General features: G+C 39.6%; 1 protein-coding gene across 1 annotated transcript; it reads right to left on the bottom strand.

Annotated features, from left to right (window-relative positions):
- Window positions 1-1,051: 1,051 nt before the first annotated feature.
- FTCDNL1 (formiminotransferase cyclodeaminase N-terminal like) lies at window positions 1,052-25,737 on the bottom strand. The gene is given in 11 exon segments (XM_029933287.1): window positions 1,052-1,226; window positions 1,228-1,279; window positions 3,869-4,108; window positions 6,554-6,644; window positions 21,064-21,119; window positions 21,122-21,187; window positions 22,622-22,648; window positions 22,651-22,715; window positions 23,224-23,231; window positions 25,625-25,677; window positions 25,680-25,737. Coding segments are annotated over 11 exon segments (891 nt in total).
- Between the last annotated feature and the right edge of the window lie 538 nt (window positions 25,738-26,275).

The following is a 26,275-nucleotide window of genomic DNA, read 5'->3' as shown; positions in this document are numbered from 1 at the left end:
ATGCCCCTTTAGTACTGCATCTGGCACTTATCAGACAGGATTTCAGCTTCACAGTCTTGTGATGGAGATATAATTATTATGTCCATTTTATAGATATGGGAACTGAGGTTTAATGAGGTGACTGGCCAATACACAGCCAGGCCCGGATTTGAGCACAGCCTCACAGCCTTTGTTTTGTTCATTGCATTTTCTACTTGACTGTCCACATCATTTGTTTGAGAGTGGAATTCTGAACAAAGCCTGAAGGCAACCACAGCAGAGCTGTGCCTCAAGGAAATGTGCCTGCCCACCTCTTGCCCCTTGGGTGTCTGGTATTTTAATAACTGCTAGATCAGTATTAACTGACTACCAAATGCTACCTGACCTGATTTAATCTGTCACCCCTGCGGAAGGCATTTGAGAAGGAAAGAATTAAGACTCAAACAAATGGCACTAGCATGGAAAAAAGCAGTAAACAGGGGCTGGACAGAGCACTGTCTGTTCCCAAGGCAAGCCCTAAGCATGGGGAAGGAGTGGAGCAGCAGAGCCGGGAGTTGATGAGCTCCAAGGGAAGAGAGAGTACCATTCCCAGTGTTTGCTCTCTCTGTTCCAGGAGCCCATTGCCTCGAGAAGCTTTCCCTCAGGATGGCTCTAGAACTGATTTCCAGCTGTTAGCATCAACGCGGCTGCACTGGGTGTTCAAGAACCGAGGGACTTTCCTGTCAGCCCAAAGCAGCCTCTACTCAAGTCTCTACACCCCAAGCGTCCACATCACATCCCAGGATACAACCCCACACTTGGAGGCACAGCAGTGGACCTGCAGGTACCTTCCCTGGTGTCGGGAGCAGCAACCATTGTGGTCACCGGCGATCCTGCAGGGCTCATTAAAGTTCTTGAATATCAGCCTTGGGAGTTCTCGTTAAACATGTGAACACTGCAGCTTCTCTGGTCAGCTTACAAAGGCACGGAGGAGAGTAAAAGCCTAGACAAGACCCTTTTCTGATTCATGAAGGAGCTCCCAACCATACATAAACCCTTCTGCTTATGTGAGAGAGACCAAAAGAAGGGGACCTCAGGATTCTAACAAATTTAAAAACAAAAGCAGAACAAAAACATACTGAGAACCTGTTAAATCACACCTTCGGGCAGGTGCAGCTCCCGGCTCGGGTACAAGGGTGCTGACATCTCTCCTCGGAAGCCAGGCCAGCTGCTTCCTTCTCTGGACAAAGTCGGCCTCACCAAAGAGACACGCCACAGCCAGGAACATGCAGAACCAAATGCTCAACAAGGCCTATGAGCTCTGGGAAATTGTGGGGAGCGGCAAAGATTCAGCTGCTTGGCCATTTGCTAGCCAGATATGTTACTCCCTGAGGGGAGTTGCAAAAATAGGCAGGGGAGCACCACTCCCTGTCAGGAGAAGCCAGAAGGTCAAAGATCAACCGCCTGCAGGCAGGGTAGCATCAGCCCCTCAGGCGCTGTGCTAGAACACTTTAGTCTGGTTCCTCTTTTACTCCAGCCTTAATCCCTTAACCGTTTCCTAGCAACCGACCTAGGTCAGCTGCCTTGTTTTCCCGCCTTGAAACCTTTATAAGATAGGGTGTTTTCTCAATAAAGAAGAGGCTTGATCGGAAACCGTGTGCTGTCTTCACTCTCTGCGTCTCCCTCCTGCCCTGTTTTCTCTCCCTCCCTCAGGAAAAGAACCCGTGACGATTCTCCGCACTGCCAGTCAGGCGGACGAGACAGGTACTGCCAAACGCTGGGGACGAGCGCGCCGGGACCTGGCTTCGGCCAAGACAGGAAATTTTAACAAAATTAAATTGAAATCAAACCCAATAAAAAAAGTAAAGCATATGATTTTTTTGTGATAAGATACATGGAATATAAAATCTACCATTTTAACCAATTCTAAGGGTACTTTAGCAGAAGACATGGGCAGAAGACATGAATAGACATTTTTCCAAAGAAGACTTACAGATGGCTAACAGGCACATGAAAAGGTGCTCACATCCTCAGTCATCAGGAAAATGTAAAGCAAAACCACAGTGAGAGATTGCCTCATACTTGTCAGAATGGCTATTATCAAAAAGACAAGAAAGAACAAGTGTTAGGATGTGGAGAAAAGGGAACACTTGTGCACTGGTGTGACATCATACTATATGGGAATATACTTTAGTGCAGCTACTATGGAAAGCAGCATGGAGATTCCTCAAAAATTTAAAAATAGAACTACCATTATGATCCAGCAATTCCACTTCTGGGTGTTTATTTGAAGAAAAGGAAAACACTAACTTGAAAAGATACCTGCACCACGGTGCACACTGTAGCATAATTTATAATAGCCAGAGATGGAAGCAACCGAAGTGTCTGTCGATGGATGAATGATAAATTGTGTTTTACACACACACACACACACACACACACACACACACACACACTGTTCAGCCATAAAAAAAAGAAGGAAATCTTGCCATTTGTAACAAAGGGAATTATACTAAGTGAAATACATCAGACAGAAAAACAACAAATACCATATGATCTCTCTTATATGTGGAATCTTAAAAAAAAAAACACCAAACAGGAAACAAGCTCATAGATACAGAGAATACATTGGTGGTTGTCAGAGGCGGAGTGTGGAGGGATTGGGAGAAATGATTCAAGGGGTAAGAATAAAAAATGAAATTTAAATAAATAAAAATATATAATTAAAAACTAAGTTAAATGTGGCACTTGCCACATTCCAAGGGTTTAAGTAATCACACACAGCTAGGAGCCTCCCTACCAGGCAGTGCAGATATAGAGCATTTCCATTGTCACAGAAAGCTCTATTGCATAAGCACTAGGCCAAATACTCTGTAAGGAAGTCTAATATTTAAACACAATTAGAGGCTACCCTGAATGACAGCTTGTTTTCATCCTCATCCTCCATTCCTCATTTCTGGATTTTCTGTCTCTAACCTTATCTTCCAGGGCAGATTACAGAATTACTTTCCTATTTATTCTGGAGAACTGCTTCAGAGGACTTCTGTTTACAGAAGATGGCATACATGTGTGTCTGATATATAAAACGGAGGTATTTAAAGAATTGTGGTATTACCTCAGGATGGCAGGAGCATGGGCCTTCTCTATCTATAGGTACGTTATGGAACATCAGAGGATAAGATATAAGATGTAAGCCACAACAAGCATAGAAAATCTGTCCAACTGCAATTTTAGAATTGGTTATTTCTTTTTTCATCTCTAATGAAGACTGCAATGTGGGTGGGAGGGGTATATGTGGGGGACACTTAAAAACATTTAGTACATCTGGGGCGCCTGAGTGACTCAGTCCGTTAAGCATCTGACTTTGGGTCAGGTCATGATCTCGCAGTTTGCAGGTTCAAACCTCCCATCAGGCTGTGTGCTGACAGCTCAGAGCCTGGAGCCTGCTTTGGATTCTGCGTCTCCCTCTCTCTGTCACTCCCCTGCTCGCACTCTGTCTCTCTGTGTGTCTCAAAAATGAATAAACATTAAAAAAAAATTTAAATACATTTTGTACCTCTCACTTGTATTAGATCTAGGGACATGTTCTTTCTTTGAGTCAGGTTGAGACTCTACCATTGGAAGCCCATGATGTTGTACACACCACAAAGAAAATCTCCCAAATGTTACTAAGTCACTTCTGCTTCTTTAACACTACATTAAGATACTAAAGGACCACAGCTGGTGGGTGCTGCCAGATGCTCGGGACACATACAGCCAACTGAGATTCAGGAATTATAAAATACTGTTTAGGCAGTTGGCTAAAATCTCCCCTCAAATCTGGAATGGGGGGGCATGGCGAGAACATTTAGGAGACTTAGGATATTAAGACATCGTACTATCTGACAACTCTCCAAATTGTTCTGATCACCCGTATCTGCTCCACGGTGACTTGGAGGGAGTGACTCATGCTTTGGCTGCTGCAGGCGTGCAGAGCCCAAACTCTGACGCCCACAGTCTCTCTTCCTAAACAGTGTGACGGGCTTTCTGGCCTTGTCCAGCTCTCTGCCTCTCCAGGCCAACACCTCCATCTGGGACTGTCGTTCTGGAGCACCACATACACTTAGAAAGCTCAGAATGTACGCAAAGAAGGATTCTTGGAGCCCGGTTCCTAAAGACCAAAGCAGTGGGAAAGATGTACAGGAGCAGCCCCCAGCTGTTAGGCAGCAATGAGGGCTCAAGCACAGGGGTGTGTTTTGGTTTAGTGCAAAATAACCTGCCTTTTTGAAGCCAGAAGATATCAATTTGAATATGGTTTCTGCTCCTTCATAGCTATTTGGGATCTTGAACAATTTACTTGAAATCTCTGAGCCTCAATTTCTCTGTAAAATTAAAAAAAAATTTAAGCTTCCTCTAAAGTATCAACCCTTATCTAGAAATTTGGCAATTAAAAGGAATAGGAAAAAGCATCTGTTCTGCCTTTTCTGTATAAATTGCATTTCAGGGTAGGTAGATGGCCCGAACTGATGACAGATTTTTTAACAGAAAAAAAATCCAACTAATATATGTGCAAGTACTGATATAATTAGAAAATTGTCATTTTGCAACACCTAAGAAAATAATTGTTTCAGACAAAGAACATCAATAGATAACGTCCTTTGAAAATCCCAGTGGAACAAAGGTGACCCATCTTTGCACCACCAGATCTGAGGTAAGCAGCCACTATCACATCTTGTCACGGTGTAGGAGGAAGCTCTAGGTACACCTTTGAAGAATTTTTGCCAAAAAAATTGAACTTCAAACCAATCAAGTCTCTAAATCTCACTTAAAGTTTATAAAAAAATGCGAAAGATGGAGATAAAATTAAATGATAACCACAAGAGAGTAAACAGATTCAGAACAACTGACCCAGTTTCTATAACCAGAAATGGCAGGGGAAAAAAGGTGATGCAGGGTGATGGGTCTAGATTAAAACTGAGAAAGATACAATAAATCAGTGCTGTGTGTGAATGAGCTGTACATCTAGATTCAAATAAGCCCGTCACACAAAGACATTTGCCCGGATTATACACTGGATATTAGATGGTATGAAAGAATTATCATTTTGCCAGGTGTGAGGACACTGTTATGTAAGAGAATGTCCATATTGCTTAGGGATATATATTAAATATGTAGAAGTGAAATAACATGATCTTTGGAACTTACTTTAAAATACTTTAATAAAATCAAAGGAAAAGAAAGAGAAAGGGTAAGGAAAGGATAACAAAATAAAGGAAGAAAAAAAATAAACGACTCCATAGAATAAATGAAGAAATTTAGAGTAAATAAGCTAAGGAAAGCACCTAGCATGATCCCTGATCAACAGTACGCTAACCGCTAGCTTCCTTTCCTCTTTACAAGCCCACACTACTGTTCTGAGTTCCAAAAATTCTGAACACCTTCCTGGACTGGTGTGTCCCTACTTACTAGAAATCCCTGAATATTCTAACAACACCACTCTTCCACGATCTCTTCCACACAAAATCATGGTGGAAGGAATCCAACTTAATTTTTGTTCTTTAATGAAGGCAGAAACAGAAATATTTCATTATTCAACTACAATGAAAAGACAACCAAAGCCAGAATGATAGATAGTAATAAAGATAGTATATTACACTCTTCATATTCAAGGAAATAACGTTTCCTTCTAATAATTGCAACTTAAGAGCCCATGGCAGTGGGTATTTGTAATGCTGCTGAAAAGTAAATTTAGATTACCTGCATCAGAAAAGCATCAAATTTAGTAAGAAGCTTACTAGCAAGTTATTTTATTTGTGACATAAATTACATATTCAAAAGAGCTAGTTTTAATTTTATCATTTTATATTCACAATTAGTCTATGTTAAAATCATCTCATGTTAACTTCAAATGATCACACCATGCAAATCAAACATGCATTCTACAGAAGATAAAGATTCTGAATACATTGGGCTCAACCCCTGGGAAACTATGACTCATCAATTTTTGGGTAAGTGACATTATTATTGAAAACAATAGTTTTGTGCTCATTTCCTGTAATGCTACCACTTCCTCTACAGTGGAATCAAATGTTTCCAGAGCAGGGAGTTTTAGCACTTTCAATGAATCCCAAAAAACCAGGACTTCTGAACTAATCATCTTTGCTTCATAGATGTGCTCTCCCTCCACTGAAACTCATTTCTCCCTCCTGTGTGTTCACACAGTATTTACAGCTTTTACAGAATATAACATCAAATCTAACCTACTTGTATTATATAGCTAATTGTGACTTCTGTTTCTCCATCCAGGTTTCATACTCCCTGAGGCAATGTCTCGTAGTTAATCAACACTTTTCAGGTTGAATGAATTGAGTTTGGTTCCTAAGCACTTTGCAGGTATTGGATACTGCAAACCAGGGAGAGTGGTGTCCATTCCAAAGATACGAATGAGAGTAAGGGGTTGCTCTGCTAACAAAGTGACTATTGGGTTTAACAGCAATGGGAGTACAACATATTCTTCGTGAGAAATCACGGCTCTATTTTCCACCATTATCTTTATGTTTTATAAGCTGTCCTCAGAACAACAGTCCCATCAGCAGCCATCGAAAGCCACCTGTACCTATGGGCTGCCTCAACCAGTCAGAACCATCAGAGAAGGCAAATATCTGGATCACCTTGTACAGAAAGGGTGTGATGCCATCATGCTGGTCCTGAAAAAGCAAAGCAAAACTCCGCAGCTTCCTAAATTGTGCTCTATTTAAAGAGTAATTTTTTTTCCTTTTTCTTCCATTTTTGACAATTTTTTCCCACCATCATTAACAGTTCTATCAATTTTCACTAGTTTTCTTTTGAAAAGGCTGATAGGGACAATATTTTTTTTCAAAATATTTTAACCCTCCTGACTGGTTGACCTTATTTACATTTCTATACATGTACATTTATCACTTTTAGACTTTAGAGATGTCTAGGAGTTTGGTTAAACCTCTTTGCAAAAGGAGGAATCAATGTAATAAGATGCATTCATGCAATGAGAAGTTTAAGCTTCATATTCTTAACAAAACGCTTTTCTCTGAGCCTATAACAGACATAAGTGTGGCTGAAATGTAGTATTTAATGAGAAGCTACAATAAAGTTGTACGTAAAGACAGTAGTTAAGGACCTGCTTAATTAAAGCATTAATATGCTTGCCTTACACTAACACATACTTCATGTCTCCAGTGGCATTTAATATCATCCTTTTCCCTTCTGCTTTTGTTTCATTCAGGACCAACTTAGGACTCTGATATAAATGGAGTTAAAATTTAAACTGTTAAACAGAATTGCATTTCAACACGAGGAACATAAGTGATGAACTCAGTTTTGCTTTATTTTCAATAGCAGCCAAAAGGCACAACTAGGAAAAAACTCGGGCCTGTCATTCCCTTTCTTCTAGGAATGGATATTTTTTTTCCTCTGACCCCACGATATCATGTGTGGCTTATCATAATTACTTTTAAACCAGAACTCTAATGATACTCAAACAAGAATCAAAATTTTTTCCTAAGTACATAGCAATCAGAAAGAGTATTTTTCAACCCTATCACCTCATACACAGTAACAAGTAAAGGGAAAGAAGCACAGAATCTAAAAATTAAACTGGGTGCTAGACTTGAAATCTTACAAGCGTCCTATGGTTTTAGTCTAGCTCTCTTCACATAGCCAAGTTTTTTGTTTAGCTGATTTTTTATTTATGTATTTTTTAATGAGAAGGGAGGAAAAAGAGATTCTCTACCAGAAGCCATAAAAATCTCTCAGATGGTAAAACAGATAGCCCTAAAAGTTTTTGCCTAAATTCATACATGTACTAAAATAAAACTGGCCAATTCATCTCACTACAGTCCCTTCAAAGAGAAGTCATTTGAAAAAACAGCATCATAGTGTCATGCTGCACTGCCTCTAATTAAGTGCAGACTAGGAAAAAATTATTCTTCCCTCACCATGGAAGGGGGTAGAAATTTGTCTCTTTTCAATTCAAGATTATTTTAAAGATAGACCATTCCTTTTCCAGTATCTTCATCAAACAGAACTGTTAAGAATTGTCTCTCAACCATCCATCCCCAAAGAGCACGAAGCTACCCAGTCCTCGCCCCATATGCTCGGCTTTGAAGTGTGAAGCTGGGACCTTCCCACTAGACTCTTCCGCCACCATCAAAGCCGGCTCATTACGCCCTGTGCTGAGTTAAAGCGCGGGGCCCTAACCGCTCCAACACAAACACTGCATTAACAAAGCAACCACAGTATTCCTCCCCCACATGGCTAGAACTTGAAGAAATTTTTACCATATGTACATACGCAGGAGATACGAAAATTTATTATGCTAGAACATCATTGAGAAGTACATTAAACATGCTGACTAGAACTGGATGTTATTCTAAGGGACTGGAAAAAAAATAAAATGCAGCTGATCTTTATGATGAAAGAAAAGAAACATCAGTCTTCAAAACGAGACCAAGTGCAATCCCTAAATTGCATTTCTACTGACACATTCTGTTGCCTGTTCTTTCTTGAAGTAGCATAAAACAATTGGGGGGGAGGAACAAAACTCCTCAGGACATCACTGGATGCTACTGTTTACTCCGTCACGTTTCATTTCTAAAGGGCAAATAAGTGTACAAATAGTGATACACTGATAAAAGCATCTACAATTCAAAATGAACATGACTTGCTAAGAAAAACTAATTCCACTTGTGTCTCTGACTTGTCAGTTTTTCATTGGCATGGCAGTAAAAAATAAAGTGCAAAGAAAAAAACTTGTTACATACTATGGAAATGAGCTCATGGAGAAATGAGGGTAAACATTTGATAGATTTTCGTGTAAAAAGTAATCTGTAAAAATACTTTAAAATATTTGTACCTAATAATCCCATGCCTTTCTTTTTGCACTAGAGAAATTCATGCATTTGTGCAGAAAAAAGAAATTTAACAAAGTTCCCTACTGCATTCTTTGTAGGAGGGAAAGATGAGAAATAATCTGAGTGTCCACAAATAGGGGAACAGGGAAAATGTGATTTATTTATACTTTGATACTCTACAGCAATTAAAAATAAACTAGAACTATATGTAATGTCAGGCATGGATAGACTTCTAAGTTATCTTGCTGAATGAAAAAGTTCTATTTTGATAGCATTTATATTACAAACACACATAAGCAATTCTATATTGGGTTTATGAGTATACACATAGATATAAACAAAAGCATGCAGAAATTCTGAATTGAGGGTGAGAATAATATACTCAGACCATGACTTGGTAGGGAGTGTTCAGGGGACCAGCAATGGGGATGATGGTCAGAGGTCAATTTTAATCTCACATGGAAAACTTGAAATTTTGAAAAAGAGAATTAATAAAATGCCCTAGGCAAGGTCTAATAAAGAATTGTGAGGATCCTTCATAATGCTGCTGTCCTGATGGAAAAACATGAGTTTCTTAATATTTCTAGGTCTGTTTTTCAACTACACAATAAAAAAATTCACCTATCCTCTATCTTTATTACAAAAATAGGAATCGCATGCCTCCAAACTCTTTATGTATCATATATTTTCATGGAGAAATAGGTATCCAGGAAAAAACATAGTATATAAATAGTTTGGGGATACATTTTATATATATCTTCATATCCTTGTATAAGACATATTTTCATAGAGATATATACAAAAGCTTGTTATTCCTGTGTAGGGCATATGCTGATATTATTTCCACTTTGTGCAGGCATGATATTATTCATTTAAAGAACTACACTTTCGGGGGAGCCTGGGTGGCTCAGTCAGTTAAGCCTCTGACTCCAGCTCAGGTCATGATCTCACATTTGTGGGTTCGAGCCCCACGTCGGGCTCTGTGCTCACAGCTCAGGGCCTGGAGCCTGCTTCCGATTCTGTGTCTCCCTCTCTCTGCCCCTTCCCACTCATGCTCTGTCTCTCTCTGTCTCAAAAATAAATAAAACATTAAAAAAAATAATAAGATGGAAGTTTTTTTTAAAAAAAAAAAAAAGAACTACACTTTCCTGAGTGACCCAGCATATGTAATTTATGCTGTACTCAGTAATATGATGTTTTAATCTGTCCTATGGCGTTCCCTAATTGCTTCGGGTACAGACCCTATTGTCCCACCTTTCTTAGGGAAAGGTACTCCATTACACTTCTCTGATAGTCATAATACCATTAACTATAGTAAATGGAAAGATAACAGGCACTCCAATACTGTCTGGGTGTTCATAAATACCTCTTCATGTATCTTCATAGTACTTCTCTGAAATAGGCACTGAATATTATTTTTGCAAAGCAAAACCAACAAGGAAAAGCTGTCCGCTATAGAACTTAGAATTTCAGAGCTGAAAGCACTTTAGCGATCTCCTGCTCAAGAGGTTTTCAAACATCTTGTCTTGCAATCCTTTTACTCAAAAGGCACCTTATTTGGAACCTTGATAACACAAAAGGGAGAAGAAGGATCCACTCCCGTTATGGTGGAGGGGAATCGCCTGGGCCCCAACTGCTGGCACCCTCCTCTGCAAGGCCACAGAGAAGCACTACAAACAGTGACTGCTACTTACTGGTGGGAGGCAGAGTACCAGGACCTTTACACACAGCATTATTTCTCATAATCATCCTCACAGGAGGATATTATTCCCCACTGTATAGATGTAAAAAAAAAAAAAAAGATTATAAGAGAGACTAAAAAGTTTTCCTGACATCAGCTGGCAAAGAAGTAGCAGATCTGAAATTTGAATTCAGGTTTATTCAGCTCCAAAACCCTATTTTGACCACTTACCAGTTAGCTTTCCTCTCTAGCCACCCAACGTGATGCAATCTTTTAGTTCATGCTGATGGAAAATGCACAGGCACATAAACATGTGTATGTAATGGGTAGGCAGGATTGAATTGGTCATGTCACTTCCTTATGACTCTCCCTCCTAGTAAGGACCTCTCCCTTTCTTTCAGGGGCTACTGAGAAGCAGGATATGCCCCAAAGAAGATGGGACATAGCAGAGCCTTGGAAATGGCTCTGCCAGAAGGAATGTTTCTGCTGGCCAATATATCATCATTGGATAAATAGCTTTCAAAAGCAAGCTCACTCCCCACAGTAGTGAAGAGTTAATTTGGCTCTTCCACCCAACCAGTGCTCCCCAAATCATAAACAAATAGTCAACATGAGTTAGTTTGGTTTCCTTGTGCATGTCTGGCTGCCACACATCTTCCTGGCCACTGGCCACCAACCACACTCAACAAGCTCTCAGTAATTAGAAGCCTAGCCCTTACTTCCCACCATTTTCCCCTTAAACAGGACAAGTTCTCCCAGTGCCTTTTCCCTGCTCTTCACCATCTCTCATTGGATGCCCATTTCCACAGATGCCATACCCACTTCTTATACCTCCTTTTGGGGAAAAATGTTTCTTGCTCACTATGGGGACATTTCTTCTACAAGGAGAAAGTTCTATTGGTCTTGCTGTTATTAGTTAAATTGCACCCCACCTCAAACTCCAAATTCATTTAAGTCATAGTCACCAGGACCTCAGAATATAATTTTATTTGGGAATAGGAACATTGTAGATAAAATTAATTCAGAGGAGGTCATATACTGGAGTAGGGTGGGGTCCAAATCCAATATGACAGGTGTCCTCATGAAAGAGATCTGGACATAGACAATACACAAGGAAAATGATATGTGAATTTGAAGAGGGCCATCTACAAGCCAAAATAGAATAGATCCTTCCCTCAGAAGGAACCAACCAAACTAATGCCCGGATCTCAGACTTCTAGCGTCCAGAACTATGAGATAATAAATTTCTGTTTCTTAGACCACCTAGTGTGTGGCACTTTATTACTGTAGCCCTAGGAAATTAACATTGGCCTTACTCCCTCCTAAATTTCATTCCCTGATAGGGAGTTGGGAGAGAAGCTGGGTTTGCACAGGCATACCCTTACTCCTTCTTCCTTCTGGAAGCTAATTGTCAGCAGGAAACACACATTCTGGTCCACTCTTCCTTGCCAAAAGGTTTCCAGGAACAGGCCTCTGCTGTCCAGTGCTGCCTGTGACTGGCTGCATGAGTCTGTCTAATTCTCTGCTCGAGTTAGCTCATCTGTCAATGTTAGTTTCATCAGTAGTAAAGGTATTATTTCCCTTTCTCATCTGCCTTTCTTTACTGTTAAACTGGTTCAAAATTTGGGAAAGGAAAAACTAACAAATGCTGTTCTCTCAAAGCCTGACCGCCCTCAGTCCTCACTTTCTTCTAGGCAGGGGATGAGGTAGCCTCCTCCCTTGTCTTTTCTACTGCAATGGTATAAACTTTGTGTACTGCTTTTCCCAGCCTTCTCCTTTTGGTTGTCAAAAACTCAAACATGAACACTGATTGCTACTTCCTCATTCTCACTATAAAAATTCTATACCCACCAAGGTAGCAGATAACTCAGACTGCCCAGGAAACACTCACGCATAGGCTATGAGGAAAAGAAGCACACAACAAATTAATATCTTAAGATATTACCTAATATGTTTTCAGTTAATTAAAATTGGAGAATGCATTTTTATATATGTAATTGTAATAGTCAAATGATAATTGATCTAATTAATACTGATGTTATAACCATATGTTATTGTCATTACCATTACCACATGTTCTGGGTCTCTTGAAGAAGCATACCCTTACTTGATCAATGGATAGCAGGCAGATGGGCTGTCCACATGAGGGTGTGGACAGACTTGGGTTGATGTATTTCATTTCACAGGTATTTCAATGTCACTGGCATCACTAAGTCACTTCTTCAGAATTTTCTAATTCTGGTGACCTTGATATTGGAAGTCACTGCAAATGCTAGGAAGCAGGGATTAAAAGGAAAATGAACCCAGAAAAAGAATTGCAAAGGGCAGGGGACCTGGGTTCAAAAAGTTAGCACTGGTGTCAGTCTCCTGCTATAAATCCCTTATTAGGTCCACATTCCCTAGAACACCATCGGCAATCACATAAAATCAATCACTGGGTACTATAAATAACTAATCAAAATCAGAAAACCTAGAGCCCCTAAACTTTTTGATGCCCCACCACAGGGAAGTCTTTACTAATAAGGTGTGAGTATTAATGTCTGCCCCAACGACCCCAGGTTTCATCATGAGTATGCCTACCCTTTACTCGGTGAACTGGTGGGAATAGGGAGGCCTGCCAATTTTTAACTATAAATCCTACAAGCGACTTGTAGACTAGGAAAGAATTATAAGAAGTTTGCAGTCAGGCAGCAAAGATTTCATGTACTCCACCCATTCATCCCAACGAGAAGATTCTTATAGTCATTTTTGTCAATACACATCAAGAGTGAAATGGAGAAGGAGGGAGAGCCAATACAAGGGTGTGTTATCAAGCTGGTCAACACTGTGACCGACTGCCGCTTGGCCTTGCTGGAATGGGCCTCAGGATTGTCCATCTGAGGGACGAAGCTCAGGTCCCCCATGCTGGTCATGGTTTGCCTCGTGGGAGTTAACTTGCTTGAACTTCAGGCTACCACAGAGTCAAAGTGAAAGAAAAGAGTACAGCTTTTGCAAGTATGGTTGTGTTCATCCATAATTGCCAGTCATGGAAGAAGACATTAGTTTGTCTCAGTTTGCCTTACGGTTCCTCATCATACCTTTGGTTTTACATTAGTAGATATAACCATGTTGCATTTATTAAACCTTTTGCGATATGCATTTATGAACAGTCTTGTAACTCTTCTTTGTAGTTAAAATGTGCTAAAGTCACTGGCAATCAATCTTAATATTTTAAGTACTTTTCCAATGCATAACCCCTTGTTTTTTTCAGTTTTCTTAGAATATGGTGCCAGTCTCCTAAAATTTTCAAACTAAATGCTATGTCCTAAAACTATATTAACACATGCTCGTCACGTCAGCCACCGTTTTTATGCTACGGCAATGAGGGCATTGCTGATGGTGGAGAGAATTATATCAGAACCCAGGATCTAAACTGACTAATCTCAACCAAATCCAGGGCTGTTTTTTAAGATGATCTCCATAGCAACTAGAGAATCAGGGTAGAAAATTCTTGAAGAGGAAAGTTGTGCCTGATTTGCCAGATCAGCCCATGTTTTGACAATCTGTAATAAGGTAATCAAAGGGTCTCAAGACTATCACACAAGTGTTGACATGGTGTGAATCTGTCATGGCACATGTCCCCCAAGTCATAAAAATACTCGAAAAAATATCTAACAAGGCTGATAATGCTAATCAAATTCATTAGTGTTTTATATATATTTATAGATAAATCAAAAATATAAAATCAATCATGTAAGATCTATTTCTTTATTCATATAACCTACTTAGCTAGCACTTTATCTTTCCAGTCTTCTAAATAATGTTGATTTACACAGCATTGTACAAACATAATTTAATGTGATTAATGACATAAAACAAAAAGCAAGTTTCTATCTCATTTGTAAAATTCGTAGCTATGGTCCAGACTTTTAAAGTTGAATATTATGAGCCTACAGGTTAGGTCAGCCCGTTGTCACTGACAAATCATTAGAACTTGCCTGAGTACCTTCTGTCCTGACCCCTCCCCCACATTTTCACTCAATCCTCCTCATGAAGGTTGATGCGTGAATGGAAAACAAGGTCATGTTTCAGAAACCCTGGTTCCCACAGGTAAAAACACGGAGTAAGGAAGAAATGGAAAACAAACAGGAAGCACTATGACCCACAGCAATCCTTCGGAGAAAATGCTTATAAAAAATATACAAAAGCCCAGAAATTGAGACTAAATATCTTTACTTTTGAGTTGAACATCAGACAAAAAATATATATTCTTGTAAACTTAGCATTGATTCCAAATTCGGTGAATTAAGTGTTCTTGAATGATCCAAACTAATTAAAAATCATTGAAAAGAATTACAGAAGAAGGGACTTCCAAGTAAAGAGGGGAGCGTAGGCCCTTATTTTATGTTTTCTTTGACTTCTTCCAAAAACCCCAGGAAAAAGATGGGAAAGGGATACTCTTTAAAAGCAATGACTTAGGGCGTCTGGGTGGCTCAGTCAGTTGAGCATCTGACTTTGGCTCAGGTAATGATCTCATGGTTCATTGGTTTGAGCCCCGTGTTGGGCTCTGTGCTGACTGCTAGCTCAGAGCCCAGAGTCTGCTTTGGATTCTGTGTCTCCCTCTCTCTCTGTCCCTCCCCTGTTCACACTCTGTCTCTCAAAAGTAAATAAATGTAAAAAAAAATAAAAGCAATGACTCTGGGGTGCCTGGGTGGCTCAGTCGCTTAAGCATCTGACTTCAGATCAGGTCATGATTGTGCAGTTCTTGGATTCGAGCCCCACATTGGGCTCTGTGCTGACAGCTAGCTCAGAGCCTGGAGACCATCTTCAGAATGTGTCTCCCTCTCTCTCTGACCCTCCCCTGCTCGCTCTATCTCTGTCTTTCAAAAATAAATAAAAAACAAAAAATTTAAAAGTAATGCCTCACTCAAACAAATGGAAGAGGAGGCAATAGCACTAGAACCTGGAAAACAAATGTAAGAATGATGAGTAATTTAGGAGACCCAAGGCAACAAGAAGGACAGCAGAAAAGCAATCTGACTAAAGACACAGGCACCCAATCATGCTCAGAAACAGCCTCACTTTGGAAAGGAAGCTAAAGGCAAAGCTCAAAACAGGAAGACTGCTGGGAAGTCTGTCTAAGCAGCGGTTAGAGCCCACCCCCCTCCAGAGAGGCATTTGCCTCTGCCTCCACCCTGGCAGAAGACATAAGGGGTAAAACCCAAGGCATCTGGGCTGGGGAATACTGGGCACAGGTGAGAGCAAGGATGACTAAGGCAGAGAAGGGAGCTAAGAGAGTATTTACAAACTAAATACTGAGACTCTACCAGCCCTCTCCTACGACTCATTTCTTAAAACATGGACAGCTGTGTCTTTCCTGAGGGCTGAAGATTGAAAGATCCTTCTCTGGGAAACTTCAACAGCCCAAGAGGAAGGACCAAAAATAAAAAAATACTAAGGGAGGAGTTCCCCAAAGAAACAACCCAGCCAGATGAGTCTATAGCTGACAAAATCTGACATACTGAGAATATCCAGGGTAGGCATAGGGAGTGGAAAGCAGACACAATGCACCAAGAATAATATATCAAAAAGTATCCACTGATACTGTATTCCTGAGATATGACCAGGATGTTGCTTAAAATAATAAAATAAAAGAAACATTCAAAGAGTAAGTAAAAGCATCTGGAAACTAATACAGAGGAAATGAAAAACTTAGTGAAGGCTTGGCATATAAGGTAGAGGAAATTTGCCAGAAAATATTATAAAAATATAAAGTAATGGGCAAAAGAAAGAAAATAAATTTAGAGAACCAACACAGGAGTTCCAATATACAAACACTGTGTCTGCCAGAAAAATCTCAGAGAATAGAAGAAATCATCAATGGAATAATTCAAGAATTGTCTGGCACTGAGGAATAAGAATTTCAAAGATTCGGGGTGTCTGTGTGGCTCAGTCGGTTAAGTGTCTGATTTGAGGTCAGGTCATGATCTCACAGCTTGGGAGTTCGAGTTCCCCATAAGGGCTCTGTGTTGACATCTCAGAGCCTGGAGCCTGCTTCAGATTCTGTGTCTCCCTCTCTCTCTGCCCCTCCCCCACTCATGTTCTGTCTTTCTCTCTCTCTTTTTCTCTCTCTCTCAAAAATAAATAAACATTAAACAAAAAATTTTTTAAGTTTCAGGGGTACCTGGGTGGCTCAGTTGGTTAAGTGTCTGATTTAAGCTTAGGTCATGATCTCACAGCTCCTGAGTTCGAGCCCCACATCAGGCTCTGTGCTGATCGCTCAGAGCCTGGAGCCTATTTCAGATTCTGTGTCTCCCTCTCTTTCTCCCCTCCTCCCCCACTCATGCTCTGTCTCTCTCTCTCTCCCTCAAAAATAAACATAAAAATTTTTTAATAAAAAAATAAATAGTTTCAAGGATTCAAAGGGCCTAGCATATACCTAGCATAATAAATGAAAAGAGACTCATACAAAGGTGCATCACAGAAATTTCAGAACACTAGGAACTAAGTGAAGATCTTACAAACTTCCAAACAGAAATGACAGATCACATCCAAAGAACAGGAATCATAATGGCTTTACAAGTCTCAAGAGCAATACAAAAATAAGAACTCAATAATGCAATGTCTTCAAAATAAAGGAATTATTATTATTTCTAAGTTAGAATTCTATACCTAGCCAAACTAACAACTGTGAAGGTAGAATGAATGGAATTTTCAGACATGCAAGGTCTCAAAAATATATTTCCCCCACCTTCTTAAAGAAAGCCAGCAGAAGATATGTTCCACTAAAACAAGGACAAACTAAGGAGGACAACAAAGAGAAGATATGAGATTTAGGAACCAGTGTATCCAACACAGAGATGAAGGGAACACCCAGGATGATAATAAAGGGAGGTGCCATAATGACAAGTTATCCTCAACAAACTGAGGGCAACCAGTCCTAATTGGAATAGGTCAGAGAGGTCTAGATGATGGTCCTTCAAGATGATGAAACTGATAGAACATATAATACATGGAATGTTCTATCTAAATGCAAGGAGAGATTCCATTATTCACAGAGAGTTTGGGGTTAAGCCAGTGACCTATATATAAAAAAAACTAAGTAAACAATCAAAAAGATAATGATCAGTTCCAGAAAAAAGAAAAAGTTGTGTAGAAAGGGTAAAATGGTAACATTCTAAGTACTTCATTATGAATGATATTTACATAGTTATAATAATGTAACTACTAAACATTTATCCAAATGTTGATATAACTGTATCTAAAAGAGGGAGGATTGGAAAGAGTGTGTGAGTGTGTGTGTTGGGGGTCAGGGTGGGGATGAAAGGAAGTTAAATTCTCAGCCTCTGCAGGGAGAAGTCAATAGACAAGGCCTAAAACTAAAAAACCAAAAGTACCAATATGAGTTGATATTTGGGTATCTGGGGTTGAATCCTAAATGATAAAACAAAAGAGCTGAAAGTACTTGGCTATGGAGAGCAGGAAATTAAAGCGATATGGGAAGGGGAGTTATGTGGGTACTTAAGATTTTGGGGAACAAACCCTGTGAAATATTCAACTTTCAGCAATGTGTGTATCATTTTAACAATAACAAAGAGGAAAAGGAGAAAAGAAAGGAGAAAAGAAGAGAAACAGGGAAGGACACAATGAGGAGGGGGAAAGGGAAGAAAGAAAAAAAATTAGAGATATAATACAGACAAAAAATGAAATATAGCCCAATATATAAATGTGATTTTCATTGAAAATGAAAACCAAAGTCCAAAACATTTTTGAAAAAGTGTAAGCTTTAAATAAACATAGACTAGATCTCTGTGTCCCCTAGATCTCAATTTTGTATCTAACTGCCAAATGGCAGCATGTAAAAAATGTATTCATGCTCTTTCCCCCAAATCCTCTTTCCCCACCCTTTGTAAGACATGCTACTTTCACACCACCGCTCTGTTCCCGCCCCTCAACGTCCCTCATTCTCTCTGTTCTCTCCACTCTCTCCACTCTGTCGTCTAGGGCACCACCACCTTTCCAGACCGGTCTGCCTGCCGCCTGGCCATCCTCCATCATGCAGGCAGAGTAATCTCCCCAAAATTCAAAGCCAGTCTTACCCCTTTGTTGCTTAAAACTCTTCTGTGGTTCCCACTGCCTTTAGGATAAGTCTGAACTCCCTGACCTGGCATATAGGACTTCGTCCTCTGACCTCTAATTACCTCTGAAGCTTCATTTTTCTAACGTGCCCAGGAATGCTTCTCCCGTCCCACTTCTTCTCTAAGTTCCAGCATGTCATGCTGAAGTCCTTTGCAGGTCCTCAAACCCAGGATGCTCTCACCTCTGAGCCTCTGCACTGCTGTGCCCTCTAGTTTAAAGTTCTTAAACTAAAATTATATGCAAAATTATGTGTGTCTGACCCTATGTACATGTACACAAATGCACACACATAAAACTTGCAAATGATTTCAACATTATTTATAAGGCCCTCGAACACCAATTTTGGACCTCAATTTAAGAACTCATTCCTTTGAGGCGTCTGGATGGCTCAGTCAGTTAAATGTCTGATTTTGGCTCTCAGGTCATGATCTCACAGTTCGTGAGTTCAAGCCCCACATTAGGCTCTGTGCTGACAGCTCAGAGCCTGGAGTGGGCTTCATATTCTGTCTCTCTCTCTCTCTCTCTCTCTCTCTGCCCCTCCCCTGCTCGTGTTTTGTCTCTCTCTCTCTCTCAAAAATAAATAGACATAAAAAAATTTTTAAAAAGTAAGAACTCATTCCATAAGTTACAAGAAAGCTTACACGTGTTATAAAAAAAAGTTCTGAAATACATCATTCAGAATATTTGCATATAAAGCATACATGAATCACACATATCAATATTAACTATTTTTCATGTCACTGTAATGTTCTCCATTGCCCTTCCTCCCAAAGAAAGTTAAATTATTATCTTAAAGGTGTTTTCCATGAGAAGGGGTTACCCTAGTGAAGAACATCCCTTCACTGTTCTAGGAACAGCAAGACCCTAGAACTTGAGTACTTCTACCTCTTAAGAATGCCTGAGCATGCGGTTACAACCACCACCAAAAAAACAACAACAAAAAAAGCTTAACAAAAACTGGATGATACTAAATGAACAGCTGTGTCGAAAGGGGAATGTAAAAATAAAAGCTGCATGTTGCAGCATCAAAATAGTAACCATGTACAGTATATGACTGTTTTTAATCAGACGAAGATTGAAGCTATTACATTTCAAATCAAATGTTATAAATTAGTTCAAGAATGCAGCTGAGCTCTCATTTAATTAGAAATGTCCATGTTTAAATCATGAGGTACAGTAGCTGCCAATGAAGCAAAAGGGCAAGGGAAGGGAGAAATACTGTGTCCAGACCCTCCGATTGTCAACTGTCTCCTGCACGGGAGGGACATCTGGAAGGACGAGTCCCGGTGTAATGAAGAACTTCATGTACCAGCTAATTTGAGATTTCATGTAATTGAACATAATTGTTTTGAAGACAATTAAAATCATTATTCTGGTCTGGACAATTCTGAACTCTTCATTGTCGTGTGAAACGTGTTATCCCCCATGCTGAATTTTAACTCTTTCTTGAATAAAAAGTACTGCAAATTTGGGGCCAAGACTTCCCTGGGAAATGATCCTGAGATGAGGTCACATTAAAAGGCAGCACAAGCGGTGAGGTGCTCCTCTGGAAACAAGTCTCTTCTCCTAGTACTAGTATTTGATGCAGCTCAGCCAGAGTCCAAATCTACATCCCAAATGTTAGACAATTCAGTATAAAACACAAATGAGGCAACATCATACAGGGTTTCTGAGGTCATGCGGAGAAGAATGCAATTATCCTAAGGCGGACTTTCCCCCAAAGGTTATGAGCCTCTGCATCTCGTAATTAGCCACGGTGCAGCTAGACAGTCCAGGCAAAAGGTCTTTCTTTTCTCCCAATTTGCCTAATTCAAAAACACCTCAAGTGACATAACTCAAATTTTCCAAATTAAACTTACCCGTGGGGCTGAAATCAAGCATGTGACAGATTGGTTCCAAGGCAAATCTTAAAGAGAGTTGTGTATAGGGAAAAAAAGAAAAAAAACAGAGGAAAAAGGAGTAGGAGTTAACATTTAAGTGGTTTTTCAACCTCATCATTACCCCTGCTCAAGAAAATAGGACACAGATGGGCTAAGCACACCATTGTTCTGCCCTGAAGAGTCCACGGAACACATGAGAAATGACTGTTGTTTCTCCTCATGATCTATGGTGAATCTATAAGGGACAAAATGGTTGATTTGCCCCCATCCCCTGGCATTTAGTGTTCCATAGCGTCACGGGGTAGAAAGTGGAGAGATAAGTCACAAAGACAGGGCATGCACTGTGACCCATGAAAGCCTATTACTGATAAAATTCCTCAAGGTTGACTCTTCCCAGGCAGTTGAGGAACGAGTATATTCTCACAAACTGTTCTGATTTGTAAGAAGAGAAAAGAAAAAGAAAAAGAAAAAAAAGGAAAAAGTGGTTCCCAATCAGGAACCCAATCACACACTACCCTAAACTTTCTCTTACTTAGGCCAGGGCTCCACACTTGTCCACCTGGACACCAGATAGTGGGCAAATGAGAATGAGGCCCACCGCTCCCAGGCAAGGGGGATCCCCTCTTGAACCTCCATATGCACAGACTTCAAAGCCTCCAAGCTGGCAGCCAGAACAGGATTGCCTTAAACGTGAAACTGGAAATAACAATCACTAAACTTTCAATCGCATCTAAAGCAGCAGCTATCATTTTACTGTCCTGCTAGTTGTTCTGGTTTTTTTTCAACCTGTATAGAAGATTGTTTTTATCCAAAATAAAGAAAAACAAAAGATCCAACAGTTCCCTTTGCCTTGCCTCTCAATGTGTCATAAAGTTTCACATTTCTGCCTGCTCTTTATTCCCCCAAGTAGAAGAATTATGCAACGTGCATCAGTCTTAAATAACTTTGTGGGATTTTTTTATCAGTTACTTTAAATTTTTTCAACTTTACCAAATTAATCTGATAAAATTCCATGTTTTCAGAATGTTTTATGAATAATTATGTTAAAATATACACACATACATTTTTTGAAGCATAAGTATTTAATTTTGCTCTTATTCGGTGATTAGATTTTTTCATTTGAATTGTTATATCGAAGTACATACTGTAGGCACGTATACTACTGCTTCTCTGCTTTTTCATGAGTGTGGCCATGTGAGCCATAGAGATAAACTACAAAGAAGCAAACTGTATCTCCTTTGATTAACATTCAAGATAATCTGTTCTTTGTTTGCTGGAAGTTATCAGTCAGCTTTTTGCTCTTCAAACAAATATACCTTTTGAAAGAAGACACTCTGCTAAGCAGAAGTCAGGTTTATTTGAAAATATTTGGAACTCTTTACTAAGCAGTATTAATATAGGTTTTTCTTTAAACTATTATGATTCAACTTGTTCTATTGAATCTGACAACATCCCTATGAGACATGGAGCTCATTTCATTACAACCCATGAACCAACTCAAGATTTCAGGCTCCCTGAGGTGCCTGGGTGGCTCCGTCAGTTAAGTGTCCAACTCTTGATCTTGATCATGATCTCACGTTTTGTGAGTTTGGGCCCCACATCAGGCTCCATGCTGATGGCCCTGAGCCTGCTGGGGAGTCTTTCTCTCCCTCTCTGCCTGCCACCCCTGCCTGCCACTTATGTATGTGCCCTCTGTCTCTCATAAAATAAGTAAACTTAAAAAAAAAAAAGATTTCAGGCTTCCAACCCAAAACACAACTTTTTAGTGTATTTCATTTTTTCGTTCCATGCCAAGTTATTGGTGAAATTAAGGCTGATTTCGACACTATTACTTCACAGGTTAAAACCAGAAAAGGTTTCCTTAACTACATTTGATACAGGATCATCTTTGGTGAGAGAATATTATTATATCTTGGACCCCACAGTTCATTTTAATAAAGAGAAAATCGGAAACATTTGAGATATTCATGTTCAGAAGAATAATGAAATGTAGTTTTGAGATAGATTCAAGGGAGTACTCAGATTTACACAGGAAATCAGTGATTATAAAACATTCGGGTCTACTTGAAGCTTATGCTTCATCAAAAGACATATACATAAAGACACTGAAATCTTACCTGATTCATTAACAGAAGCTGCTATTTAATGACTGATCTGTTGTAGTATTAATCATAAAATGAAAATATATTGAGCACTGATACTTCAGAATACCTTTGTTCTGTAAAGAAAACAACACATACATGTAAGAATTTTCTTTTCTGTGATGATTCCTTAATAATTTAGATCTTCTGGTGCAATTAAATTTACTTTAACAGAAAAATTCTGGGGGACACCTGGGGGGGCTCATTCAGTTAAACCTCCAGCTTCAACCCAGTTCATGGTCTCACTGTTTGTGGGTTCAAGTCCCTCATCAGGCTCTGTGCTGACAGCTCAGAGCTTACAGCCTGCTTTGGATTCTGTGTCTCCCCCTCTCTCTGCCCCTCCCTTCCTCACACTCTGTCTCTCTCTAAATAAACAAACATTAGATTTTTTAAAAAATAGAAAAATTCTGGTATTTGACCTTTGAAGTGACATTGGCTAATCATGAAATTCCCAGGTAGTAATGGCTACTTCTTATAGTGTTACTATATAACCAGATTATAATTATAACTATATCTGGTTACTATCTACCCAGATGGCTCAGCTCAAATACTAGCCTTTGGTGTCTATGACAGATCACCTCTTGGACTTGCTACTGAGTTTGTCAAGGTTCTTTTAACTCAGTCTAAGATGGTAACCTCTTCTTCCAATTGCCAAATCACATCACTCTAAATTCTGCTCCTTCTTAATCTCATCTTCTAGGCTTTGACAATTTTTCCTTCCAAAATCTGCAAATCAAACTATCTGGATCAAAATCTGACATTTGAAAAAACTAGGATAGGCCAATTAGTGCCCGAAACACAGGTTTCGGAGACGTATGCACCTGTCCATTAGAAACTGTTCTGCCTCCACCATTTCCTTTCAGAGGCCACCAACATCCTTCAAATGTTAACGACTTCCAGCTTTTGGTGGCTTATGACTCACTTGAATGTGTAACCTGGAGGAGAAAGCTGCTATACACTTGTGTGGCAGCCGCACATTACCCCAAAGTTATTTTTAAAGTTTACAGGCCTGGTTCAGCCTCCTTAAAAGTCCCCCTTAAGCCTACAAAAGCAAATTCAAAGTAGAGGACAAAAGTTTTCAGGCAGTAATTAAACCGTTAGCTATGCTATTATACCTTTGTCGCCCTGTCCCCTGGCAGTCTAACAATTAATCTTTTCAGAAGAGAGGGAAAATAAGTTACACACAGGAACTACAGAGCTCACAGCAGCCCTACACCATTAACTTTAATAACATGAAAAGATAAACATATGTCACTCACTCATAGCCAAACGAGCATCCATAGCGCCCTACCCCAGTGTACTTCCACAATTTACAACTCAGGTTCCTTTACCTAAGACCTTTTAGGCTATGTAAATGTTTTCACATTGCTTAATCAGAAAAAATATAGACAATATAGTTTTAGTCCACTCACTTAAAAATAAATGCCTTTAAAGTATTTGTAAAACAACAGGTCATTTTAACCAGTGCCACCTTGCCTCATTTTTAAAACTATGAAAGATGAAGCCAAGAACAAGATTATACAACCTCTTACTTTATGTATTTTTTCAACATCCTCTAGCTCCCAGAAGAAAAGAGATGATTTTATTTTTTCATCCTAAATCTTCTTCTGAAAAGCTTTTATTCTGTTTCATAAGATACAATTCAAATGCTAGAAGAATGAAACACTCTTTCCTGCAATTTCTTAAACATGCATATAGGGGGAAAAAACCGCTGGCAGTAGGCACTGGCAGTGTGAATCTCCGCAGAAATGAATTGTTTGGTGTTTGTAATGGAGTATAATAGCTATAATTCCAATTGAGCTGCTGCCACTAATAAGCTGATAAAAATGGGGAGCTGAGACCCAGGCGTCCACCAGGATATGGCTTCCACAGATGTCTCTGCACGTCCACTTAATCACAGAGACAGGTAACCCAACCCCATTAGAGGTACGGCGTCTGACAATGAGGGACCCAGGCTGGCTCTTCCCACAAAGAGAATGGAAAAGCATGGGTGCAGACTGACTGCAGAGGGGTTTTCTTATCAGCAATCATCAGAAATTTGCTTAGACAGTCCCAGCTCTTGCAAAGTTGTGAGGCAGTCACTGAAATGTGCCCATCATCAGAAATGGGCTGGCGGAAAACACTTCCTTCTCATGAAAAATAGCCACCGAATCAAAAATGACTATGAGAAATTAAAATATACGGTCTCAGATGCTTCAGGGTTGTGACCCTAATGCTCACCTGTTGCCAAAAATTTAAATTTAATCTATTTAAATCATTAGAAGTCTGAAAATACACCGTGTTCTGTGTGTGCGTGAAAGCAAAAACCAGCAGTATCCAGAACTGCGTGTCATCACATGAACATTTTAACACGAGTAAAATAAAGAGTAGTGTCTCTCACAGGAAACACTGGCCCAGGGAGTAAGGAGGCTTGAGTCCAGTCTTCTGAATTGCTGAGTGATCTTACACACATCACTTAAAGGCAATTGCCTAAGAGTTTTTATATGGAGAAAATGGAGTAGAAATAATAATGTTGTAATGAAAGTATGGGCTTTGCTGGCAGGAGAGCTTTGAAAAGTAGCTGGCATTTGGCAAGTTTGTTTTTTATGTAACCTGTCGAATAAAAAGCATAATGTACAACTATGCTCATTCTATTAATGATCACATAAATGGCCCATGGGGGAACATTAAGCCTTTATGGAAATACCACCTCCTCAGGAGCCTGAAATCTTGAACAGTGCTCATCTCCGACACTCACTCTCCAATGTGAATAAGTGCACTGCTGAGTGTGTGCGGGCTTTTGGAAAAGAGCACATGTGCACATCTGAGTAACCGATCTATCTCAGTATCCTGGGGTCCTGCAAAAGCTGGGACAGCCCAAGAACAAGGGGGGGAGCCTAAGAAGAAAGGAGAGTGTTCTGTAGCATTGTCTGCAGAATACAAAAATTGCTGTATTTATCAAAACACCACATATTCGCTTCAATTGTCTGTTGTTCCTACCATTTTTTCAAGAAGAGCTGCTTTTGCCATGTTCTCAACAACGTACTTCCTCTGGCTTCTGAAATATTTAGTAAACAGGCAGCCAAACAGAGCCCCAGTCTGGAAGGAGACATGGTGATTTTTCTAGGAGAAAAAGTATTGTTCATTTTGGTCTCTGTGGCGTGTTCACATTTTCATGTTCATTAACCTCATAAAAATTAGTTTTCTGGAAACCAAGCAGTCATATAATATAAACATCTCACTATTCCATCCCTGCAGAACACCTAATGGATAAAATCCTCAGACTGAGGAAACCATGTGTATAAGCTCACACACATATGAACGTAGAAACACAGTACAAGTACTAGAAAACACAGGGCAAGTGAAATGAAACTTTTTTGCTAAAGTATGTTATTCCCTTTTAAACATCATCTTCCTTAGCTTATCCTTTTTTAGGTCTATACTATTTATCAAATAAGTATGATCCTCTTGTTAAATGAGATTTATTGGGGAACTGTAGAAAAGAGAAATGAAGACATTCTTATAAAAACTATTTTTCTGTCAAAAAGAAACGTTATCTCTATGGGCCATGGTCTAGGCAATATATGAACAAATAAAAGGGACTCATTTGGGTGCCTTAAATGACAACTATTTGACTAAATTCCTCTTATA

The sequence above is a fragment of the Suricata suricatta genome, chromosome 3 (assembly GCF_006229205.1).
Source record: "Suricata suricatta isolate VVHF042 chromosome 3, meerkat_22Aug2017_6uvM2_HiC, whole genome shotgun sequence".
In the NCBI taxonomy this organism is placed as follows: domain Eukaryota; kingdom Metazoa; phylum Chordata; class Mammalia; order Carnivora; family Herpestidae; genus Suricata; species Suricata suricatta.
This window is presented reverse-complemented; position numbering and strand designations above follow the sequence as displayed.